This window comes from Acomys minous (genome assembly GCF_964271855.1).
Source record: "Acomys minous genome assembly, chromosome: 8".
NCBI classification, from domain to species: domain Eukaryota; kingdom Metazoa; phylum Chordata; class Mammalia; order Rodentia; family Muridae; genus Acomys; species Acomys minous.
This window is the reverse complement of record NC_140489.1, coordinates 36220825-36242223: the sequence shown is the minus strand read 5'-3', so window position 1 is coordinate 36242223 and position 21399 is coordinate 36220825. Positions and strand designations below refer to the sequence as shown.

At 50.4% G+C, this 21399-nt stretch overlaps 1 protein-coding gene across 2 annotated transcripts in view; it reads left to right on the top strand.

Annotated features, from left to right (window-relative positions):
• Positions 1-17537, top strand: part of SMOC1 (SPARC related modular calcium binding 1) — a 153476-nt gene extending 135939 nt beyond the window's left edge. For both annotated transcript variants that reach the window (XM_084792291.1, XM_084792290.1), the window contains exons 8-13: positions 162-354; positions 876-958; positions 2708-2813; positions 10381-10625; positions 14894-14947; positions 15648-17537. In XM_084792291.1, coding sequence (XP_084648417.1) covers positions 162-354; positions 876-958; positions 2708-2813; positions 10381-10625; positions 14894-14947; positions 15648-15664 — 698 coding nt within the window. In that variant the 3' untranslated portion in view covers positions 15665-17537. The remainder of the gene's footprint in view (positions 1-161; positions 355-875; positions 959-2707; positions 2814-10380; positions 10626-14893; positions 14948-15647) is intronic.
• Positions 17538-21399: the final 3862 nt, after the last annotated feature.

Genomic DNA, 21399 nt, shown 5'->3' with positions numbered 1-21399 from the left:
GGCTCTGGCCCTCTGGGGCTTTCTCCTTGGCAGCGTACAAGACATGGTTGTCTGCGATGATTCACCAGTTCCTCGGGGGCAGGCCTGGTCCTGGCTGTTAATTATGGATTTTGGACAGAGGGAGGCATAATGGTCACCAGAGGCTGCATCTTCTCTTCCAGAGAAAGTCCACTCTTGTGATCAGGAGAGGCAGAGTGCCCTGGAAGAGGCCCGGCAGAATCCCCGCGAGGGCATTGTGATCCCCGAGTGTGCCCCTGGTGGGCTCTATAAGCCTGTGCAATGTCACCAGTCCACAGGCTACTGCTGGTGTGTCCTTGTGGACACAGGGCGCCCGTTGCCTGGGACTTCTACCCGGTAAGTTTGCTCAGAGCATCCTAGGACACAGACAGCGGCTTCTGGTTATGCCACCTCTATTGTCTTCGCTGCCCTACTCCTCTCAGAATCAAGTCATGGGTGACTGAGGTCTCCATTTCGAAGGGTCTAGTACAAGTGCCTGGGGACCTGGATTCTGATCACTGATTTGTCCCTTTCTAGTCATGGACTTTGGGAAACTATTCATCAGTTCCCTGGTGAAAAGCTTATTATACTGCTCTGATCTCAAAGTGACCAAAAAAAAAAAAAAGTCCCATGTGTAGATTGGAGATGGATTGTTATCACTCTTGCGTGGCTAACATGGCAATGCCCGAACACATTTCAATGGGAGCATTTATGCAGGACTGTCCTGCAGCTGCTGGGAAGTTAAGAGACTGTTTCATTTTCCTCCCCAAGGGCTCTAGGCTTAGTGACCACACAGATCATTGCTGGGCAGTAGTGGCTGAAGAAGACTCAGGTGCCAACCCCCTCAAACCCCCTCATTTCTCTTTCTCTCCTCCAAGCTATGTGATGCCAAGTTGTGAGAGCGATGCCAGGGCCAAGAATGCAGAGGCAGATGACCCTTTCAAGGACCGGGAGTTACCAGGTAGGAGAGTCCGCCCTGTTGGCACAGGCACCTCAAGTTCTTTGGGTCTCTCATCCTCTCAACAGGCAGAGGCCGCTCTCTCCTCTACATCTGTTTTCCCAATTGGCAGCACAGAGCAAAGCATGCTGGGAAGGCCCATCACAGGAACACAGACCTGGCAGCTCTAGAATCTACGCCCCTGAGTCAGTCCTGTGTCCCCCGTGGTCATTCTCCACGTCAGTGAAATGGGGATGGTATTTTGGGGTCTGCGAAGCAAAGACAGCTTACAACGAGTGCCTTCCCTGAGGGGTCTGGGTGGTGTCCGCCACCTGTTTTGCGGAATGCTTATATGAGGATTCCCTGGTGACACAAGATGGCCACTAGGAGTGACATGAGACATACTGGCAAGAGCCCAAGAGTCCCAAATTGCCACTGGGTTGGGTTTTCCCTTATTTGTAGTGAACTCTAGGTTGCAGTAAGAGTTCTAAGTAGCGGGTCTGTAGGTTGTAGACTCTCCTCTGTAAATCCACACACATTCCTTTCTCCTGTGCACCATTCTAGAAGAAGCCCAAGCACAGGGAAGCCCCCCCACAGGTAGCCCTGGCTTGGACCTACACCCACAAAAAAGGGCCTCTTGGAGAAAACACTACACATCTCCATGTAGATGGAAGCTGTCTAAGTTCATGCTCATCGGCTGTCTTTACTCAGTACAAACGTCTATCTGTCTTGGTGGGAACTACTGCCATCTTCCTATTTTACCCATCTGGACTCCACAGTGAGAACTGAGATCAGGGAGTCCTGAAAGTCCTGGACTTGCGGTGGGAGGTTAGTAGAAATCACAGCGTCCCCAAACCCGGAAGCAGGGAGGCCAGGGTACCGTCTTCTAGCCACCCCTGGACAGATGGAGATAGCCATTCTGCTTCATGCCAGGCACGGCTTAATCTAGTGCTCAAAGACCCAAGGTTCCCAGAGTAGAGGACACAGTCACATGCGGGTACAGGAAGGCATGCACATTATAAAGTCAGCGAAAACCTAGGCGAGCCCATGCTGCTTTGGAAAGTCCTGTTTAATTCGAGACCTTGGGGTTTGAAGGGAGAAGGGTCTAGCTGCTGCAGGAGTCGGGGCAGGGCTGCGGCTGTGCCGAGAGCCCACATGGTTCAGGAGAGTAGGGCTCCCATCTGTGCAGTGATAGGGCAGTGTTTCCCCAGCGGCGCCTCACTGTGGCGTGAACGGAGACGGGCGCACCTGTGAGAAGGCCTGCCTGCCTGCCTGCGCTTGGGCTTTTGCTGAAATAGTGAAACAAGAGTAGAAACGTGCGGGCATCCGCGGAGGCGTTAACAGCTATCATCTCAGCTGGGCAAGGAGGGCAAAAAGAGGAGGTTTTTGATAGATCCACTTCCCCAACATCTACTTCTTGCCCCTAGAGCAGAGAAAAGCCCGTCTGGTTGTGTGCCCAGCACGTTATTGTGAACGCTACAAGCGAGGCTAAGGAAGGGCCTTGGTAGGTGTCTTCCTTGCATTTACATAGCGCCCGAGTTGGTGCTCGGCCGACTCTGGAATGAAAGAAACTCGGAAATATTATTACATGTCTGATCTGGTGCTTGTCTGTGGACTGTGCGTCGAGGAATGTGGAGGCATATGGCAGTCGTTTGAACCGTGAACACATCTCCAGTCTTTGGCTGGATAAAGACACTGAGGGGATGGTGGAAGAGAAGGATGGCTTTGGCAAGCTACCTGGGTTCTGCCCTTAGATCTCCTCTTGTCTTTTAGGCTGTCCTGAAGGGAAGAAGACGGAATTTATTACCAGCCTACTGGACGCCCTCACCACCGACATGGTTCAGGCCATTAACTCAGCAGCGCCCACTGGAGGTGGGAGGTGAGAATGTGAGCAGGATTCGGGTGCAGTAGCTGTGGCCCTGGACTCTTCAGACACTAAGTGAGGCTGGGGGAGAGGAGCTTCTGCTCTGGAGCATATGCAGACCTGAATGCCCTTGATCTTGCTGTGATCCTCCTGCCTCTGCCTTCTGAGTGCTGGGATTACAGGCGTGTGCAAGCGCACTTGAGAGGCAGGGACATTTTAGACACTGGGCATCACATCTCGGTCAGACCAGATGGCGAACGCTGTCATCCTGAGGGTGCATGATACAGTGTCATGCTCTTACAATCCTCTTAGGAGTGTAGAGGTTGTTTATTCAGTGTTCTTACATGGAGAAAAAGATTCCAATAAAGATAAGGAAAACATAGGGCACTCTAGCTATATTTCTTTAAAGTCCCTCTCTGGGCACCTACTCTGAGCACCCCAGGGTCCCACAAGCTTTCAGACTGGCTTCTGGCCATGGCTCTCTTTCTTCCTACCTGGGCACGCAGGCCAGACCTACTCTAAGGCAGCACAACACAAAATCCAAGAAAGACGGAGACAGGATCTGACAAGCCACAGGAGAGAGTGGCTTCAGGGTTTCCCACAGTGCTTAGCAGCTCAGCATCTGGAAATAGTGGTGATACACCCCAGTGGCCAGGAAGAGGGAGAATGTGAGTGTTGCACCTATCACACGCCTATAGGTGTGAAACTGCCAAGAGCAGGCTAAACAAACATTGCTTGATGAAAACCTAGGCATGTCCCTCTTTATCCTCTGACTTTTCATGATTTCAGTTGCTCACAACCAACTACAGTCCAAAAAATAAATTAACTGGAAAATTCTTGAAAGAAAACAATTTGTAAGCTTAGAATAATTTTATCACAGTGTTTTTATTATAATGATCTTATTAGTTATTGCTGCTAATTTCTGCTGCTTAATGTATACATGCTCTTTGTTTATAAATTAAGCTTTACCATAGATAGGTATATTAGGAAAAACAGTATATTTAGAGTTCTATATTATCAGCCGTTGCAAGCACCCATGGGGATCTCAGCATGTAGAAGGGAGAACTAGTGTGTGTGTGTGTGTGTGTGTGTGTGTTGTTTCGAAACAGGAGAGAAAACAAATAATTGGGGGCATGGGCACAGAAGTCTTGGGTCTGGGGTCAGCCCATCCACCAGCTCAGGGTCCTGGTGCCAATTCTCCCTCAGCCCAGTAGAGACAACACATCAACACCCTCCACCCCTAGTTTCCTCAGGAGCCACTGACCCCAGGACTGCATGGTCTTGGTTACAAGAAGGGGATCATAAGTCCTGCCACCAGGGGAAGTTAGGTTGGTGTCTTCTTGTCAGAGGATGAAGAGGTTCTTAAGACAATAAACACGAGAAAATTTATAATGTATTTCATACCAATGTACCCTTAGGGAAGGACTTCAAAAAACAAACAAAAACACCCTTCATCTTTTACATGTAATTTAGGGTTGGGGGAAGTTTTGTTTGTTTTTTTGTTTTTTGTTTTTAAACAAAACTTCTTCAAAACATGGTTTTAATTTTAAGCTTATATTATCTTGACTATGCTTAGTTTTGATAGGAGTGAAAGGCTTGGACTGTTTGGGGGTACTTGTGTTACCCAAGGTCTGGACTTCTAGCAACAGGAAAACAAGATAGACACAGAAAGAGTTTAGAAATCAGGCAAGAGATGGGGCTGGAGAGATGGCTCAGAGGTTAAGAGCACCGTCTGCTCTTCCAAAGGTCCTGAGTTCAATTCCCAGCAACCACATGGTGGCTCACAACCATCTATAATGAGATCTGGTGCCCTCTTCTGGCGGGCTGGCACACATGCAGGTAGTATACTATATAAATAACAAATATATCTTAAAACTGGGAAGACTGTTTTTTTTTTTAAGGAAATAAGGCAAGAGGGTGATTTATGGAGGAGAGAAAGTGGGGAAGCCATGGGGAGGTCCCAGGGTTGCCTGCCCTCCTGGGCTCTCCGGGATTTTCCCACTGCGTCAAGCAGAAGAGGGTCATGCCTGAACGACCCTCAGGAAGACCCTGCTGGCCTCTTGCTCTTCTAGTTTTCCCTCTCACCATCACGTTTCCAGGCACTTGTCCTTCCACAGGCTACGGTGGCCGTCCTGGGACCTCACAACTGCTGCCCCTTCAGGCTAGAGTGCCGTTCCTCTTTTCTGGTGACCCCTTTCCTGAGGTCCTTCCCTGCTGCAGTCCTAGAATATCTGTAGGAGATATGCAGCGTGTGTTGATGAGTACACGGCCAGAAGGGGAGTCGCCATCGGAGACAGTGGGGGTAGATCCGAGACTCCAGGGACCATTGCAAGACTAAGTATAAGGCCGGGCGCATCTGGAAAGTTCCCTGCGATTCTTTTGTAAGCGCTATAGTACTCTGCCAGGGTCTGATGGGCTTGGAATGCTGTATAGATAGGCTCTGGCCAGCCACTCTTCTTCTGTGATGGAGAAGCACGGGTGGGGGTGGGGGTGGGGGTGGGGGTGGGGGTGGGGGACAACTAGGTGGAGAAGGGTTGTTTATGGAAGTATTCCACATGAAACCAATAGATTCTCAAGACTAAGTAAATGCACAGGGAGGGAGAGCGGGAGGGGAGGGAGGAGACGGGGGGGGGGGAGTGCAGTTTCTCTCTCTGGCCTCCTAGCCTGATTCAGTGACCAAAACCAGTGCTGCCCAAATCTAAAATTAGACAACGGAGAGTTGGATGTCTATGGAAACATCTGTGGCTGGTACACGGGCAGGGGCCCCACAAACATCTGTGGATGACAGCCTTTCTCACCCAACCCTTGCTGGATGATTAACTTTTGCCCTTGGTTTCCCTCCCATCAGATCTCTGGAAGGCAACATTTTTCTTTGGTTCAGCCATCCACCCATCCAGTAGACGCTCGGTGTAGAAGGAAGGCTGTCTACCTAGGAGTCAGGTTGTAGGCCACTCTAGGGCGATCCAGCCTTGTTTGTGTGACTCCTGGTCACTCACGTGCTTCCTAAGGAGAGACTACTGGTGGAGTGGCCTCATCCTCCTGGTTCAGTGCAGTTGGTCGCCTGTTGATGGTTTTGCAAGGAAGAGTCTGGAATGTGGCTGACTTGGCATTTCCCAGCTCCACCCGCACAGCTGGTGGGGCTTGGACCCAGCTCCAGATGGGGCTCAGTCGGTCTGCTTGGCTTGGCTCAGGCCTCCTGGCCAGCCCTTCTTACCTTCTCTAAAACTGCCTAGGACAGCAGAACTGGGCCCCAGATCTTGGCCAAAGCAGGTTGTGGTAAATGGGCTTGGCTCTCTGGCTATGTGTTACAGCCAAAACCTGCCAGGGCCAAGGCCACAGAATCAAAACTGAAAGTACCGCAGGAGGATGGCTTTCACCAGCACCCCTAAAACTGGGGGAAAGCTGAGTGTGCCTGTTCAGAGAGGGAGCTGGCTCTTCTGGGTTTCCCTATCCCTGAAGGCAGAAGTTACTAAAATAGCCTAAAGGCAGAGTCGCTGAGCTACAATATCCTGAATGTAGAATGAGGTTATCTTTTGGGTGTAGCGTTTCCACACTACCTATGAGAAAACTTGGCATTCTACCTACCCAGGTGGCCCTTCTAGAAGAACATTACCCACGAAGGGGTCCTTAGAAGCCCTAGTAAATGCAGTTGTTCTAAGGGAGCCCTTGACCATTCAGCATGGGGTCCCAGATCCAGTCTGATGAACAACTCTGAACCCAGCAGTTCTTGCCCCCAATAGGGGTGTGGTGTGTGTGTGTGTGTGTGTGTGCGTGCGTGCGTGCGTGCGTGCGTGCGTGCGTGTGTGTGTGTGTGTGTGTGCCCGAGCATGTTCACATGTGCACACATGGGAGAGCAAGACTGAGCCAGTGTTAGCCTACCCTGTAGTGTCAGCTGCAGATGTTTTTCAAAGGATGCTTCTAGAGCACCTTCAAGATGGCTCTTTGAGTAAAGGTGCTTGCCACCGAGACTGACGACCTGAGATAGAGTCTGAGAATTACATGGTGGAGGGAGAGAGCTGGCTCCTGTGGGCTGTCTTCAGACTTCCCTGTGGCGTGTGCATGCACATACATATATCCACATACACAAATGCGTGGATGAATGTGAAAAAGAAAAATGTAGAAGGATACTTGGGGAAAGTTGTGAGAGCTGGAGGGGCCAGTGGGATATGACTTTGAGGCCAGGGTAGAGAAGGCTGGAGTCTGTCGTGGCAGAATCTCTGGCAAAGACAGACTGAGAAGTTCCTGGAAAATCTGGGCGAGACCTTATATTCTGCCTCACCCCTATCTAGCACTCCCTTGCAAGGGCAATCTCAGAACTGCTCAGTTCCCGGAGGTCTCTGGTGTCTTCTCTTGCGCATGCCTAGTGTTGGTCTGGCTACGCCAGGATGGGGGTAGATCAGAACTATAAAGGTTCTTGGAGTTTGTTCTAGTAAAGGTGTTGGGTTCCCAAGCAAGGCCCTGCCATCACTCAGCCTTGAGGTAGAGTGCTGTGGCTTTGTTACTTAAAGGGACCTCTGGAGATCCAAGGGGTTCAAAAGCAGAGCCTTGTGATAGCTGGGATGGAAGGGAGGGGCTGGGACAGAGGCAGATCCCTTAGTCCCCACAAGGCAGGCTTAGAAAGACCTCCAGAAGGCCTCTCCTGAGATAAGGTGTCCTGCACTTAGCCCAGCATTCTGCTGTGGGTTGGCAGTGGGCAGGGTGTGCAGGCTAACAGTGCAGGGCTGCTCCGCACTGGAAGGTCCTGATGGGAGAGCAGAGAGGGGGGATGAGGACAGCTGGGAGGGCAAAGGACCAGGGCCTGGGTGATGGTCACTCCCAGGCCAGCTCAGAGCTTGCAAGGTAGGAAGAACTGCTTCTTGATGCAAAATAGCCTGAAGGCAGGTAGGGAGAGCTCTGACCACAGACGTGCAGAGAACAGACAGGCGGACAGGAGGGCGCTCCAGGAACTCATGTTGGAGGGAGAAAGCCTTCCCTGGCAGGGCCTCTGGGTGGGATGACCTCATCCCTTCCCGTCTCGGTAACCGAGACTTTATTATTCCAGCCTCCAGGTAGACATTACGCTATGCCGAGCCTAAAGGTTAGAGGAAGATCTAGCTGCCGTCGCCTTGGCGCTCTCACAGTTCCCCGACTCCCTGCTGAGAGAAGGGGGGGGGGGCGCTTTCTTGGGAGCTCTTGTCTCCTCCGGAGCTTGGTTCTCCCTGATGCTCCTCTTCCTGCAGCCCAAGCAGCTTTTTTGCCTGCCCATTCTGTGTGTACTGCATGGGCAGCCATGAGAGCTGCTGCTGCTGCTGCTGCTGCTAAAAAGGGAAGAGAAACAACACTTAAACACAGTGTGACACAATAGCACAGAATGTCAACCTGCCTCAGACTTCCCGCACCTGGTTTCCATAGCTCTGTCACACCTTCCCTGAGGGTCTCTGGGTGAAAGCTGTCAGGATAAGGTCCCACTGACATCCTTCTCAGAATCTAAGATGTCCAGGGGATTTACCCAAGACTGAGGTCTGTTTCTTTAAGAATGGATGACTACTAGGGTGACTGGCATCTCCTCCTCCTCCTCCTCCTCTTCCTTTTCTTCTTCTTCTTCTTCTTCTTCTTCTTCTTCTTCTTCTTGCTCTTCCTCTTCTCCTTTTCTTCCTCATCTTCCTTTTCCTTTTCTTTTTTTAAAATCCAGCTTCTTTGTGCTTAAACTTTATATCACTTGGGAGTTGCTGTGAAGCAAGACGGTACTTTCCAGCTTTTTCTCAGTGAGGGATAAGAGGTGGTCCACTCCTTCCTAGAATATAAAGCGAACCTGTGAGAAGGGTGTCGTATCACCAAGTCCCTTGAACATGATTTTAAAACCAGGTCTATTTTCAGAGTGTGCTAGTAGGTCTCCATCACCTGGTCTAGGGTCCCTGCTATCAGTGCTCTGTTGCAGACCCTGCACATCAGTCAATTGAAAGGTACAGCATCTCACCCTCAGCCTCATTCCCCTCCCTGAGGGCAGGTTACCCAGGCATTTGAATATGGATCCCAGCTCACAGACAGTAGAAAGCCCCAGGAACAGAACCAGGACACTTGTGTGTGTGTCTATTTTCTTCTGATCAGAAACTCCAATCAACCCCTCTGAACAGCCCTATCATTGGCTTTAAAAACTGTAAATAGTATCACTCTGACTTCTTTGAGTAAAGATGATGCATACATAATTGGGTTATAAATACATAAAATGATAGGTAGGCCATTGCATATACGTATACACATAGACATTGGCCTTGAGGCTTTGTGGTCCAGCGATATGGACTGTGCCCGGTGTGGTCATCACTATGTATCTGGGTACTAAGATGTGTCTCTGGTCACTCTAGTTTCTCCAAGACTTAGCTGGGATTCTGTTAACATGTGATCTCCTAGGCCCACCCAAGACCTCCTGAGCAGAAACCCAAAGGGAGATGGCTCAGCAGCCAAAGTATAAGCAGCAAACATGAGAACCGAGCTCAGGTGTCAATCATTAATGTAAATGCCAGGAGTGCACCTGTAATTCCAGCACTTAGCAAGTGGGCTCACAGAGTATCCTGATTAAGCTGGCTAGACCAACTGTGTAGGAGGGCTGTGGCTTCAACAGAGAGACTCTGCCCTAATGAATACAGTGAAGAGTAATTAAGGGTGAGTCTTGACATCAGCCTTGGGCCTCTACACACAAGCACAAAGCCACAGGTCATGGGGACATCACACATCCCATCTCCCAGTCTTCATTATTTTGGGCTCTGCTTCTCTAAAACAGTGAGGAGCAGCCCGAGGCTGGCCTGACATCCCCAGTTGTGCCACCAAGTGTAGTGAGTGCTTGGGACTGGTTTCCATACACAAGCTCAGGAAGGCATCCTGTCTGACAATATGGGTCAAGAGAGGGACAGTTTAGATCCTAGACATAGTTTACTCAGGTGGAATAAATCTGTGTACTTTGTCTTGAGTGCCTATCTGTCCCGGAAATGTCTCGGTCATTTCAGAGGGTGAGGTAGGTCAATGAAATAATGATCATTTGGAGACCCCTAAGGAAAGAGCTATTGCTAACTGATGGCTCGTAGCCCAGCATGAAGACTGTCTTGATTTGGTCTCCGGTGCTGTAACAAAATACCCTGGGCGGGGTAATTTAAAAAGAAGAGTTGGGGTTTTTGGTTTTTTTGTTTTTGTTTTTTGTTTTGTTTTGTTTTGTTTTGGTTCTGGAAGTCCAAGAGCATGCCAGCATCCATTTGGCTTCTGGTGAAGGGCTCTTACAGCTTCACCTAATGCATGGTGGAAAGTAGAGGTAGGAAGTACAAGCACAGATGAAGAGAAAGAGGAGGGGGTTATTGGCTTCATAGCAGCCTATTGAGAGAGCTAATTCATAAGAACCGACCCAGTCTCTCAAGAAGGTAGATTAATCTCTCTCCAAGAGCTCACCTTCACTTCCCAACACAGATCCGTTGTCAACCGACTTCGGTGTGAGTTGGCCGGAGCAAATGCATAACCGCAGCGAGCACTTTGGCATTTGGCCATTTGGAAGAAAATAACAGTCGGGGGCGATGGCCCCTGCAAGATCCTGAGTGGGTGTTCTCTGTCCATGGCCCAGGTTCTCAGAGCCAGACCCCAGCCACACCTTGGAGGAGCGAGTGGCACACTGGTACTTCAGCCAGTTGGACAGCAACAGCAGCGATGACATTAACAAGCGGGAGATGAAGCCGTTCAAGCGCTACGTAAAGAAGAAAGCCAAGCCCAAGAAATGTGCCCGACGTTTCACTGACTACTGTGACCTGAACAAGGACAAGGTCATCTCACTGCCTGAGCTAAAGGGCTGCCTGGGCGTTAGCAAAGAAGGTGAGTCCCACCCCCTGTGTGCCTGCCGGACCCAGGGACAGGGACCAAGGGCTGTCCTGGGGGGACGAGATCCTAGACTCCCTTGTAGTGACCAGCTGCTTACTGGGAGTAGTAGGCTGTGCTCCAGGCCTGGCTGCCTGCTGCAGCTGTGGAATTGACCGATAAGATTCCTATTCTTGCCCAGCCTTACTGAGAAGACGTAATAGATAGTTATTCGAGTACTTGGGGATTATTACTATGAGAGGGTATTAGTTAGGGTGAGCCAGAGTACAGGAAGTAGCAGATAGACTCATACACATCACAGCTCAGCTTAGCAGCATTTGCTTATCTTTTCTCTTGCCCATGGAGTAGGGCAGCGTAGCTCTAGGTGTATGTGTGTATGTGTGGTGTGTGGGGTGTGTGTGTGTGTGTGTGTGTGTGTGTGTGTGTGTGTGTGTGTGTGGTGTTGTATGTGGTATGTACATGGGTAGTGGACAGAACAAGAATAGGTGCTGACCTACATAATACCTCAAGGAACCAGGCTGCGAATGACCCTGCTGCCTTCATCAGCGGGACTTTAGGGGCTCTGTGTGGGTCTGATCTCTTCCCCATCCATCATATAGAGTAAACCTGGCCATGCAAGGTGATTCTCTGAGAAAGCCTTAGAAGTGACCTGCATGTGATTTGTCATGGTTCACAGACTGGAACTCTGTCCCTGGGCTGTAGCAACTAGTAGGGAGGGTGACAAGAGGCAAGGTAAGACTAGAGAATTCTTCTCTCTGTTAGGAGGCTTTATGAAGGCAATGGAGAGCCACTGGACTGGGAAGTCATGTTTGAAGCAGGCTGCCCAGTGCTCAGCCCAGGGCTACCCAGAGATACTTGGAACTTAGTGAAGAATTGCTGAGGCCTGACCCCGTCCCACCTCATGCCTCATGGAGAACCTACCCATACAGCATCTAAAGCCAAGGGAAGTGGCAGTGTGTCCGCTTGGTCTGTCGTTCTCTGAACCTCCCTCCGGAGCTTTGCCAGGCACTAGATGTCTGGCACTTCCTGCTGACACACAGGACCGGGAGGAAGTGTCCAGAGAAAACTGTGGTCTGGAAGGCAGGGCTTAAGGACCACTGCTTGCTTGTCTGGATGCTCCTCCAACCCAACTTCAGCCAGGAGCAGCCTGTAGATTCGAGTCATCTGCGCAGCTTTTCCAAGATAACACTGGGGTACTTCCTGTTTCTTGCCCAACCTACCTTCCTGACCCTCCCACTTCAAAGGTGGCATTGAGGGTGTGGCTGGAGCACCTGTGTCTGTGTAGACTGTGATATATCTGCATCTGTGATGGATGGATCTGTCTGGCTTGTCTCTGTGAGCATGCCTGCACAGGTACCTGTCTGACAGCATCTCTCTGTGTTGTACACATGTGTACACGTGTGTGCGTGTCTATGCCCGTCTTTAAAAAATATTTTCTGTGTGTGTATGCATTTGCCTCCATGTATGTAAATGCATCGGGTGGTGCCTACAGAGGCCAGAAGATGACCCCTTGGGACTGGAATTACGGACAATTTGAGCCACTATGTAGATGCTGGGAACTGAGCCTGGGTTCTTTGCAAGAGCAGCAGGTGCTCTTGATTGCTGAGCCATCTCCTCGGCCCTTTATTCCAGCCTTGAAATATATCTATGTATGCATGGTTATACATGTGTGTACATGCTGTGTGTGTGTGTGTGTGTGTGTGTTGGAATGGCATCAAGTAGAGCATTGGAATAGAAGGAAGAAGGATGTAGGGTTAGCCATTAGGGTTGGAGCAGTGAGCTGTACAAATAAAAAGTCCACATTGAGCACAGTGGGATTCCTCTTTCCACTCCATTCCTCCATCCAGCACGGCACACACTGCTTCTCGAGCCTAAGGGCTTCTGTTGGTCTGTATTGGAGGAGTCTGGTTTGGGCAGAGGGACAATGATTTGCATCCACGAGGCAACAGTGACACCAGTGCTTGGCTCACCCGTAGGACTACAGAGACTAGCTTCTGTGCCCTCCATGAAGACCACCCCAGGGTGAAGACAGTGCCTCTTATGAGCAGGGCCAGCTTTGTTGCCTGGGGGAAGCCAAGAAAGTGGCCAGAGAAGACGCCAGGGCACTGGGGCACTGGGGAGCTGATGCAGCTTTGGGGCCCCAGTGAGCAGAGATAAGGTGCCTGGGGGCTCTGTGGCCAGTGCCCTGACAAGGATGCCAGCTTCCAGGCACGTGGTGCCAGCAGGAGAATTGGTGGATTATGCAGAAACCTAGAGGAAGAGTGAGGCCACTGTTTAGACAGAAGTGGGGATGGATGTAGGTACAGGCAGAGACCCTGAAGTTTTTTTTAATCCCAGCTCTGCCTGTTCTAGCTTTGTAATTTGACAAGGTACCTCACCTCTCCAGACTTCAATTTCCTCTTCTCTCAAATGGAGGTAGTGGTATCTATCTAGCTTGGCAATCTGGTGAGAGACGTTAACAGGATAGAGCAGGTGAAGGGTGAGGAAGAGTCCCAGGGCAGTGAATACACAGAAGCCACAGCAACAGAGGAATCTACCCATGGGCCAGAGGTCTCCCTCTGCCCTGGCTGGCACAAAGCCACTTGGCTGGATGGTGTGAGGGAGCCCAGGCACAGGCCATCTGGTGTCATGTGGTGCCCTCTGGTGGCATGAGAGGGGCTTGCATGCCATGTGGGGGCCCTAGGTGGGTGGGGAGAGAACGTGGGACTTGGGGTGGGTGTGGTTTTTGGTTCGAGGGACCAGGATTTCGGAGACACCCCTGTGAACATCTCTTCTTTTTACCTCCCAGAACTCTCCTCAGAGAGCTGAGTTTTCTGCACGACATGGCAAGCCTGACATTTGGAGGCCTGGGTTCTCTATGTAAATGGTCTTTTCCAACTTGTGTCAGGGTCGGTGTAGCCATCCTGTCAGGCAGGCATGAGGGTTAGGGGCTGGTGAAGTACCAGCGTCTCCTCTCCCTCTGAGGGTCCAGAGCAGAAGTCTGAACGCTGAGTTCGCTTCCTCCCACGAATGCTGTGCTGTCCTGTTTTCTTAGCCTTAGCAATCAGGGATGGTTTCGCTCATGCTGTGTAACTCTGCTGAGGTATAGGGATGTGCTCCTGGCTTTCCCCTTTGTTTTCTGGATCTCAGCTGAGGAAGAGGGGTCCAGACTGCCACAGGCCTGCTCTTTCTATGTATGGATCTCCGTGTTTCACTGAGAGCAGCGGCTGCAGGGCGGAGTAGAGTAACTGTGGACCCTGAGGACAGGCAGCCCTGACTCTGTCTTGTTAACTTCCCACCTGCCTGCCTTGGGCCTGTTTCTCTTCCTGGATTTATGACCTCATCTGCAAACTTGGATGTGCCAACATCTATCCTTATTTTGTCTTTCTCGGGCCTTAAGGGGTGTTGGGAGGTGCTAAGCTTTGGGGTCATGGAATCCACAGGTAACCTTGGCCTCAGCAGGACTTTGTCCCTCAATGCCCCCCACCCTGAATTCAGTTGAATCTTGGGGCAGCCCTACATGGGAGGCAGAGCAGAAGCAGCATAGGTGTCATCCATCTTCTGGTCCAGTCTGGAGGTTCAGAGGCATGCTCAGAGAGACACGGGGGGCTGCCTTGGCTCCTAGTATGTTCCCCCTTTGGGAGATCGGGTCTTGAAGGAGCAGGATGGGATGTGCACAGGGGCAGGCATTAGCAAATCAGGCCCTGGACCTCGTGTAAGTCGCTTTGAGTTTTGGCCTCCAGGTTTGGCAAGTGAAGGGGCTAAGATTCTTCCTACCTCTGACAATACCGAATTTGGAGAACCGGAGGCAAGAAGGTTATGGAAATAGCCACTAAAGCCCATCTTAGCTAATAGCTGAGGCAGTTCCAAACAGGCATCCCAGTTGGGTTCCAGTACCACAGCAGGGAAAAGGAAGGGGAAGAAAAACTGTTTATTCTCTCTTCTATTGGTACCTGCCAATATGAGTTTTAGGTCAGCCTGGACGACATAGAGAAACGCTGTCTCAACAAAAACAATGTCAATGACAGCAGGAGCATCAGCAGCAATAAGCCAGCAAGATACCCCAGCCTGACCATAGAAGAGACTGTCTCTTAAAGCCTAGTGGAGGGTTTACCAGGCAGAACACGGCCATAGGCATCATCAGAACAGGAAGCGCAGCCATGCCACTTCCGGCTCCCTCTCTTGCTGATTCTGAGGACAGAGCAGGCACCAGCTCAGATATAGGAGCTCTGCCAGCTGACTGGGCCAAGGCCTCTTCCGTGTCCTTATGTTCCTGTTTGTTGCAGGTGGTAGCCTTGGCAGCTTCCCCCAGGGAAAACGAGCAGGCACAAACCCATTCAGTAAGTTGCCTTCTTTCTGAACTTCCCTCTTTCTTCTATGAAACTGTGTTTGCACAGCAGTAAAGCCGTTGGCCAGATCACTTAAGGGTCCACACTTGCTGTCTGCTAGGGACGTAAGAGGAACATGGCAGGCTACCAAGAAGAGATTTGATACCCTATGAGCATATACAGGGGGAAGAGGTCCCCCTCAGTCACAGTCATAGTGGAAGGGAGTAAGGAGAAAGCGGGAGGGAGGGAGGAATGGGAGGATACAAGGGATGGGATAACAGAGTTGTAATATGAATAAATTAATAAAAAATAATAAAAAATTAAAAAAAGAAGTCTCAGAAAAAAAAAGAGGAAGATAGCATCAGTACTAAAAGGATTCTGTCACCCCAACCTGTCACAGACACCTGCCATTTCTTCCAGGCTAAGGTAGTGTGATCTGGTCAGAGCACACCCCGGATCATGGTGCTTCTTTAGCAGAGTCAAGGCTTTTATAATTCCAAACTGACTCTAAATGCTGTGAGATGCCTCAGAGTGGCAAAGGATGGGTGGGTGAAACGTGCATTGTCTGAACACCTAGGCAGCCTGTGCCCGCCTCAGTCCATATCTGTGGTGCAAAGGCTGCCATGGTGCAGACACTCACTTAGCTGAACATTCCATACACCCGCTGTGGTTCACATCGCTCTTCCCTTTGCACTCTCCTTCCCCCTCACAGTTGGACGCCTTGTCTAAGGAGCAGACAAATCGAAAGGCCAGTGGAGAGTCCGAGGAGACAGAACTGACCACCAGACAGACATCCAACCTTCAGCGCTGCCCGTGGCCCAGCCCCAGCCCATGTAACATAAGTGGTGCCCGCCATGTTTGCACTTTTAATAACTCTTATGTGTGTGTGTGTTTTGTTTCTGGTTTCATCTGTAAGCACCAGTTATCCGATACCACAGTGGGAACAGGAAAGGGAAGAAAAGCTGTTTATTCTCTCTTTTATTGTTATGTTTTTGGATCTGCTACTGACAACTTTTAGGTTATCGGGGAGGGGGAGGGAGGGAGGTGTCGTTGGGATTGAGAGGAAAGAGATTTATATCTGTACATAAATATATATGTAAATTGTATAGTTCTTTTGTACAGGCACCGACATCACTATGTGTCCCTTCCCTTCCCTCTCCCTCCACTGGACGCACAGTCCAGCTTCCTCCGATCGTATCCTTAGCTTAGCTGAGTTTCGCTGGAGATGGACTCTGTATGAGAGTAGATGGGAGCTCTGCGCTTGTGCTGTGGACACCACCAGTTCCCTTCTGTTGCATGCCGCCAGCTGTCAAAGTCCAGTCGCTTGGCCGGTGGCTGGGTCGGAGGGGAGCTCAGCTTCTGCGGTGGTCAGCGTGGACTTCCATTCTACATGCCCACGTGGACCTGCTATCCAGGTCCCTTGGAAGTCTAGGGTAAACACCTGAGCAAATTACACTTGAGCAGGTTGAGTTTGGCTGCTTTAAACATTCCTACCCATGTTTAGCAGCTCCCCCATGTAGAACACAAGACAGGGAGACACCAAGCACGCGAGGAAGAGGACATCCAGCAGGGCTTTCCTTCAGCAGGTGTTTGTCATCTGAGGAGATGGCGAAAAGGACAGAAGGCCTGCACCAGCCCTTCTGCAAACCCACAAGAGAGTCTCCACAAGCACGTCTCTCCTGACGCTAGACTCAGCCTGGGCTTTGCTTCCATGCTCTCCCTCCATCTCTCACCCTCATCCTCACCGACCCAGTCAGCCGCCTTGTTAACCGATACTGGAGTTGCTCTTATTCCTTCGCCTTTTCTCGTGGACTTCCAGACCTATGGACCAATTCTAGAAGTAGCATTGGCATCGCATCCCCCACTTCTGCCTCCCCAAGTGGGACAGGAGTAGTAGCCCAGCTGCATGGAAATCTAGGCCTTTGCACAGAGTGTCACCGGGATTACAGAGTGGCCACCCAGCCATCAGGGCAGGTTAGCAGCTTTTTCTGTCTAGGTGATCCAGGTGGCCTTCCGTCAGAGCAGCAAGTGACCCTTAGCAGCTCTTCCCATGGCCATCAATGATGGCGGCGAGGGAGGTCAGAACTGGTACTTTTTGCTGCCTTGCTCTTGGCAATCTGGCCTGGCCTGGTATTCCATCCTACTATCCCCTAAGAGCACCCACCTTGGTAAGCCCTATTCCATCTTGGGTCTGGAAGGCATTGGCTCCTGAGTGGGGAAGCACAGCCTTCTCAGGGCTTGATTTGGTGAAGTCTTGGCTGCAGAAGATTCCTGCTGTTCTGGAGAAAGTCACACATTGCCCCACGATGACCAGTGACTCTGTCCTGACATGGTAAGGAGGAAAAGAAGCTTTCTCTTGGAGCCTTAACCAAAACCACCATAGTGTGCTGGAGCTGGGCAGCCCTCACAGCGGACTCCAGCCCCATCTCCTGGCCTGAAGGAAACATGTGCCACCTCCATGTAGGAGTTAAAAATCCACCCAGCCACCATCAATTTCACAGATGGGTGTAGGCTGTGTGGTTTTCCCTAGGGAGGGAGGGAACAAGGAAAAATATTTGTAGCTTGTTTTATAAAAAAAATAAAATAAAAATGGGCAAACCTTGGCAGCTGGTACCTCTTTCTTTGGGGGCGGGGGCCAGGGGGCTCTGCTGAAGGAAAGGCCCCATTTCCTAGAAGGTTTCATGATTTTTCTGGACTAAGTGCTCAAGCTCTGATCCCGGAAAGACTAGGTTGCTGTTAGCGAGACACCAGCAGGGAACGCAGTGGCCCCCAGTGGTGTGTCCTTCCTACAAAGATGCCATGGGTCCTCTTGGCCCTTGTTTGCTGGTGTGTATACTTTAATTCTCCCTCTTACCTTCACCCTTGCAGAAGCCCCAAAGTCTCCCTGTTTTGGGGTTCTCCCCTTATGCCATGACTGGGATGTAGCTGGTAGAGCTTTGGGGGAAGGGCCATGGGCAAGCTTATTCCGTGTCTTCGGCCTGGTAGGCATGGCTGTATTGATTATGATCTGGACCCTGGGCTAGAATGCAGGCAGGAAGCTGACCCTCAGTGGGGTTCATGTGGTTCATATCTCAGTTCTGTGTGGCACCAATTCTGTGCTAGTGAGCTCTGCAGAGCAGAGGGCTTTGGGATAAGGGTTGAACACATGACTAGGGCCAGGTGATGCCACGGTGGTCCAGGGTCTCCTGTGAGTGGGACCATTTCCTTTCCTTCTCTCCCCATCCAAGACTATCCTTGGAAATGACCTTTGTAATAATTTTTTTGGATTCTTTTAGCTACACTTTGGGCCTTAGTTCTCTGTAGGTACACAGAAGATCATTTCCTTTGACCCCTCCTCTCCTACAATGTTTCCTCCCGCAAGACTTCCCTGGAAAAGGATCCGAGTCCTTGACTGGTCACACAGTCCCCTCACCATCTGGTACCCCCATGCAGTTCCTCTCCGGTTTTAGAACTGAAGTTTCTGTTTCAGGGCAATGGGAAACGCAGGGCAATTTGCTGCACACTGATGTACCAGACTGTCTGCTGTTGTGTCACAGACACTGTCACAGGGGATAACAACAACTCTATGTCTCAGGCAGAACTGTTCCAGGTCCTAAGTGTGGATTCAGGGCCAACAGGAGAAGCAAAGTGATTGGCAGGCCCGGGAAAGGTAGAGTAGGTGTTGTATTTTATGTGGCAGAGCTATATGACGGAATCCAAAAAGTCACACCATGCAACAGGTCGCGCGCGCGTGTGTGTGTTGGGGGGGACACACAGAAACTATCTCTGGATGAGAGAGGGATGGTGGGAGAAAGAGCAATGGTGGGGAAAGGAACAGATCCCTTTTATAAGGTGATACAGCATACGCACAGGGAGAGGACACGCAGCTCAGGGGGCAGTGGACGTGTGTCGAATCCTGGCAACTGGTGATGATGTGTCCTATTGTTGCCAAGTCCCTGGGGGCCTGATTGCTAACAGTAGGGGTCATCTTGTCTTCAGATTGCCTGACTCCAGGCCCTAAGCACTGCTGACCCCCCTGCTGCCTTCCTGGGGGGCATCAGAAACAGCAGCTTCTGCTTCCTCTACTACTTGGGCCTGGGCTGCACCGGTGGGAATTCATTGTCATCCAGAGCAGTAAAGGGTCTTGCTTAAAGCCACTGTTTTGCAGAGGACCGCCACAGGAGCTCCTGGAGGATTCAGGATTGACCTGACCACCAGCAGAGAGCCAGCCAGGTATAGAGACGGGCAGGTCTGAGCTCACATTTGACAGGAGAGTGAACTCTCACCCCTGCCCCTTGCTCCTCTGCTCTTTTTTTTCCCAACACAGCTGCATCAAGAGTCAAGGAGGAGGCACAAGAGAGGTCCATTCTATTTCTGCCTCATCTCAGGGCTCAGAGCCATGTTCCACTTCCACAAGGAGGGAACTTTGGGATCATATTCAGCAGGGAGGTCTAGAGGTTGCTGGGGCTGGCCATCTTTTCAGGACCACCAAGTGCTGACAGAGGATGGGGTCCCAGGTCCCAGGTCCCAGGTTTAATTATCCCAGTTATAACCTTTGCTTCCAAGGGGGTGTAACACTAACAGCCCCAACACCTTTGTAGAAATATAGGTGGGTGGATGGATGGCTAGACAGATGAATAGACGGAGACATATAAACTCAAAACAACAGGCAATGCAGAGAGATAGCTAAGTTAACTTCCTTGCCGTTATCACCAACTTTTCAACCTCCAAGCTCATGGATACGCCATTAAGAAGGTTCAAATCTTTCCCTGAGCCTTGATATTTTCTTCTGCACAACTGGGGGCAGAGGAAGTTCCATCTTTCATGAAGTACCACCGAACTCTTCAACCCTTCAGTATGGATTTCTGGCACTCTTATGTGACTTTCATGGTTTGCTAAAACGGCGCTAACCTTGGTCACATCTTGTGCACTGCTAAGCCTCTGTGCCAGCCAGGTGTCTCTTGTCATTGCTTGTCAACAAAGAGTGGGTCAATCTGATTGATCCCTTCTGCTTGCCACCTCCACCTCTGACAGCCACTTTAACAACTCGGTCTCAGCATGCTGTTTTGCTCTGCATCATTTTTCCCCTTGAGAGAATGGATTCCACCAAAGCCCTTTTGCCCAGATCCCCTTAAAAGGACTCTCGATTCCAGTGAATGGCTGACGATCCTGCATGTAGTAAGCGGGCTTGTTTCCAAACTCAAAGCCATCCTTTGGTAATCTACACACTTGACAGACAGGCATGCTGCGCACTGGGGCACTGCTGCCTACAAGGTAGTGAACCTGTATCAAACTGCTGATATGACTTAATCAGGAGAGACCGGGATGAGCTGCAATAACACACCTCCCTCCACACGACTTCTGTGGCTAAAAAGACAAAGGGACAACATAGACTTAGTGTCAGCCTGGACACTTCTTTGTATTGTCCTCATTCAGGGAAGACGCCTTCCCTTTTGATTGTGGGGCTAAGAGGACCATGGTAAATTGTGCTCTGACTCCTATCCTGAAGTGAGATATAGCATTGTCTTAGTTTGCTACATTCTGTTGCTTTGATAAAGACCATGCTGAAACCCAACTCAGAGATGAAAGAGTTTATTTGTATTACATGTTCCAAAAACAGTCCATCACTGAGGACTTGGGAGCAAGAACTCAAGCAGGAAAAGAGACAAAAACCATGGTGAAACACTTCTTTACTGGATTGCTTCCCCTGGCTTTCTCAGCTAATTTTCTGAGATTTCACCTAAGGACTACCTGGTCAGAGGTGGCAGTGCCCACCAATGGCCTGGGTCCACCAACATCAATCATCAATCAAGAAAATGTTCCCACGGACTTGCCAGTCTTGTGTAGGCAATAAACCAATTGACATTCCCTCTTCCGAGATGTACTCTAGGCTTGAGACAAGTTGACAAAAACTGACCCTCATAGTCACATCGATCATGTTGATCGGTCGATCACATCGATCAGTGACTAAAGAGAATCACATGGCCCCACCCAACAGCACAGCAGTGAAGAAATAGACTCAGAAGTGTTCAATTTAAAACTCAGCTATTAAAATGCAGATTATTTTAGTGCGATTTGAAATGTGCAGTGTTTACCTTGTCTAAGAATAAAGAGACTTGATTATCCCTTTTGCACAATGCGTTTTGCCCATGCCTTCTGACAGATGCAGTTGTATGTTCATGACAACCACCATTTTCCCTTCCCAGCCAAGTAGGGAGGTGAATGCACACTTCCCTTCTGTGAGAATTCAGTGCCCCACTTAGAGGCTGTCTGTCAGGTGCTGTAGGACCCCTGCCACCCTCATAGTGTGAGCAGGAGAAGAAAAGTTGGAGGGGGAAGGGCAGGCTCAGGTAACACTGGAGGAGAACAGTTGGCTGAGGGATCCCGATGCCCTGTGCTATGCCTGTGAGACTCCCGTGTCTCCTGTGATCATTGGTTTGATCCCTTCTCTATTGAATCGTCTTCCACTAATGATAGCCAGGGTT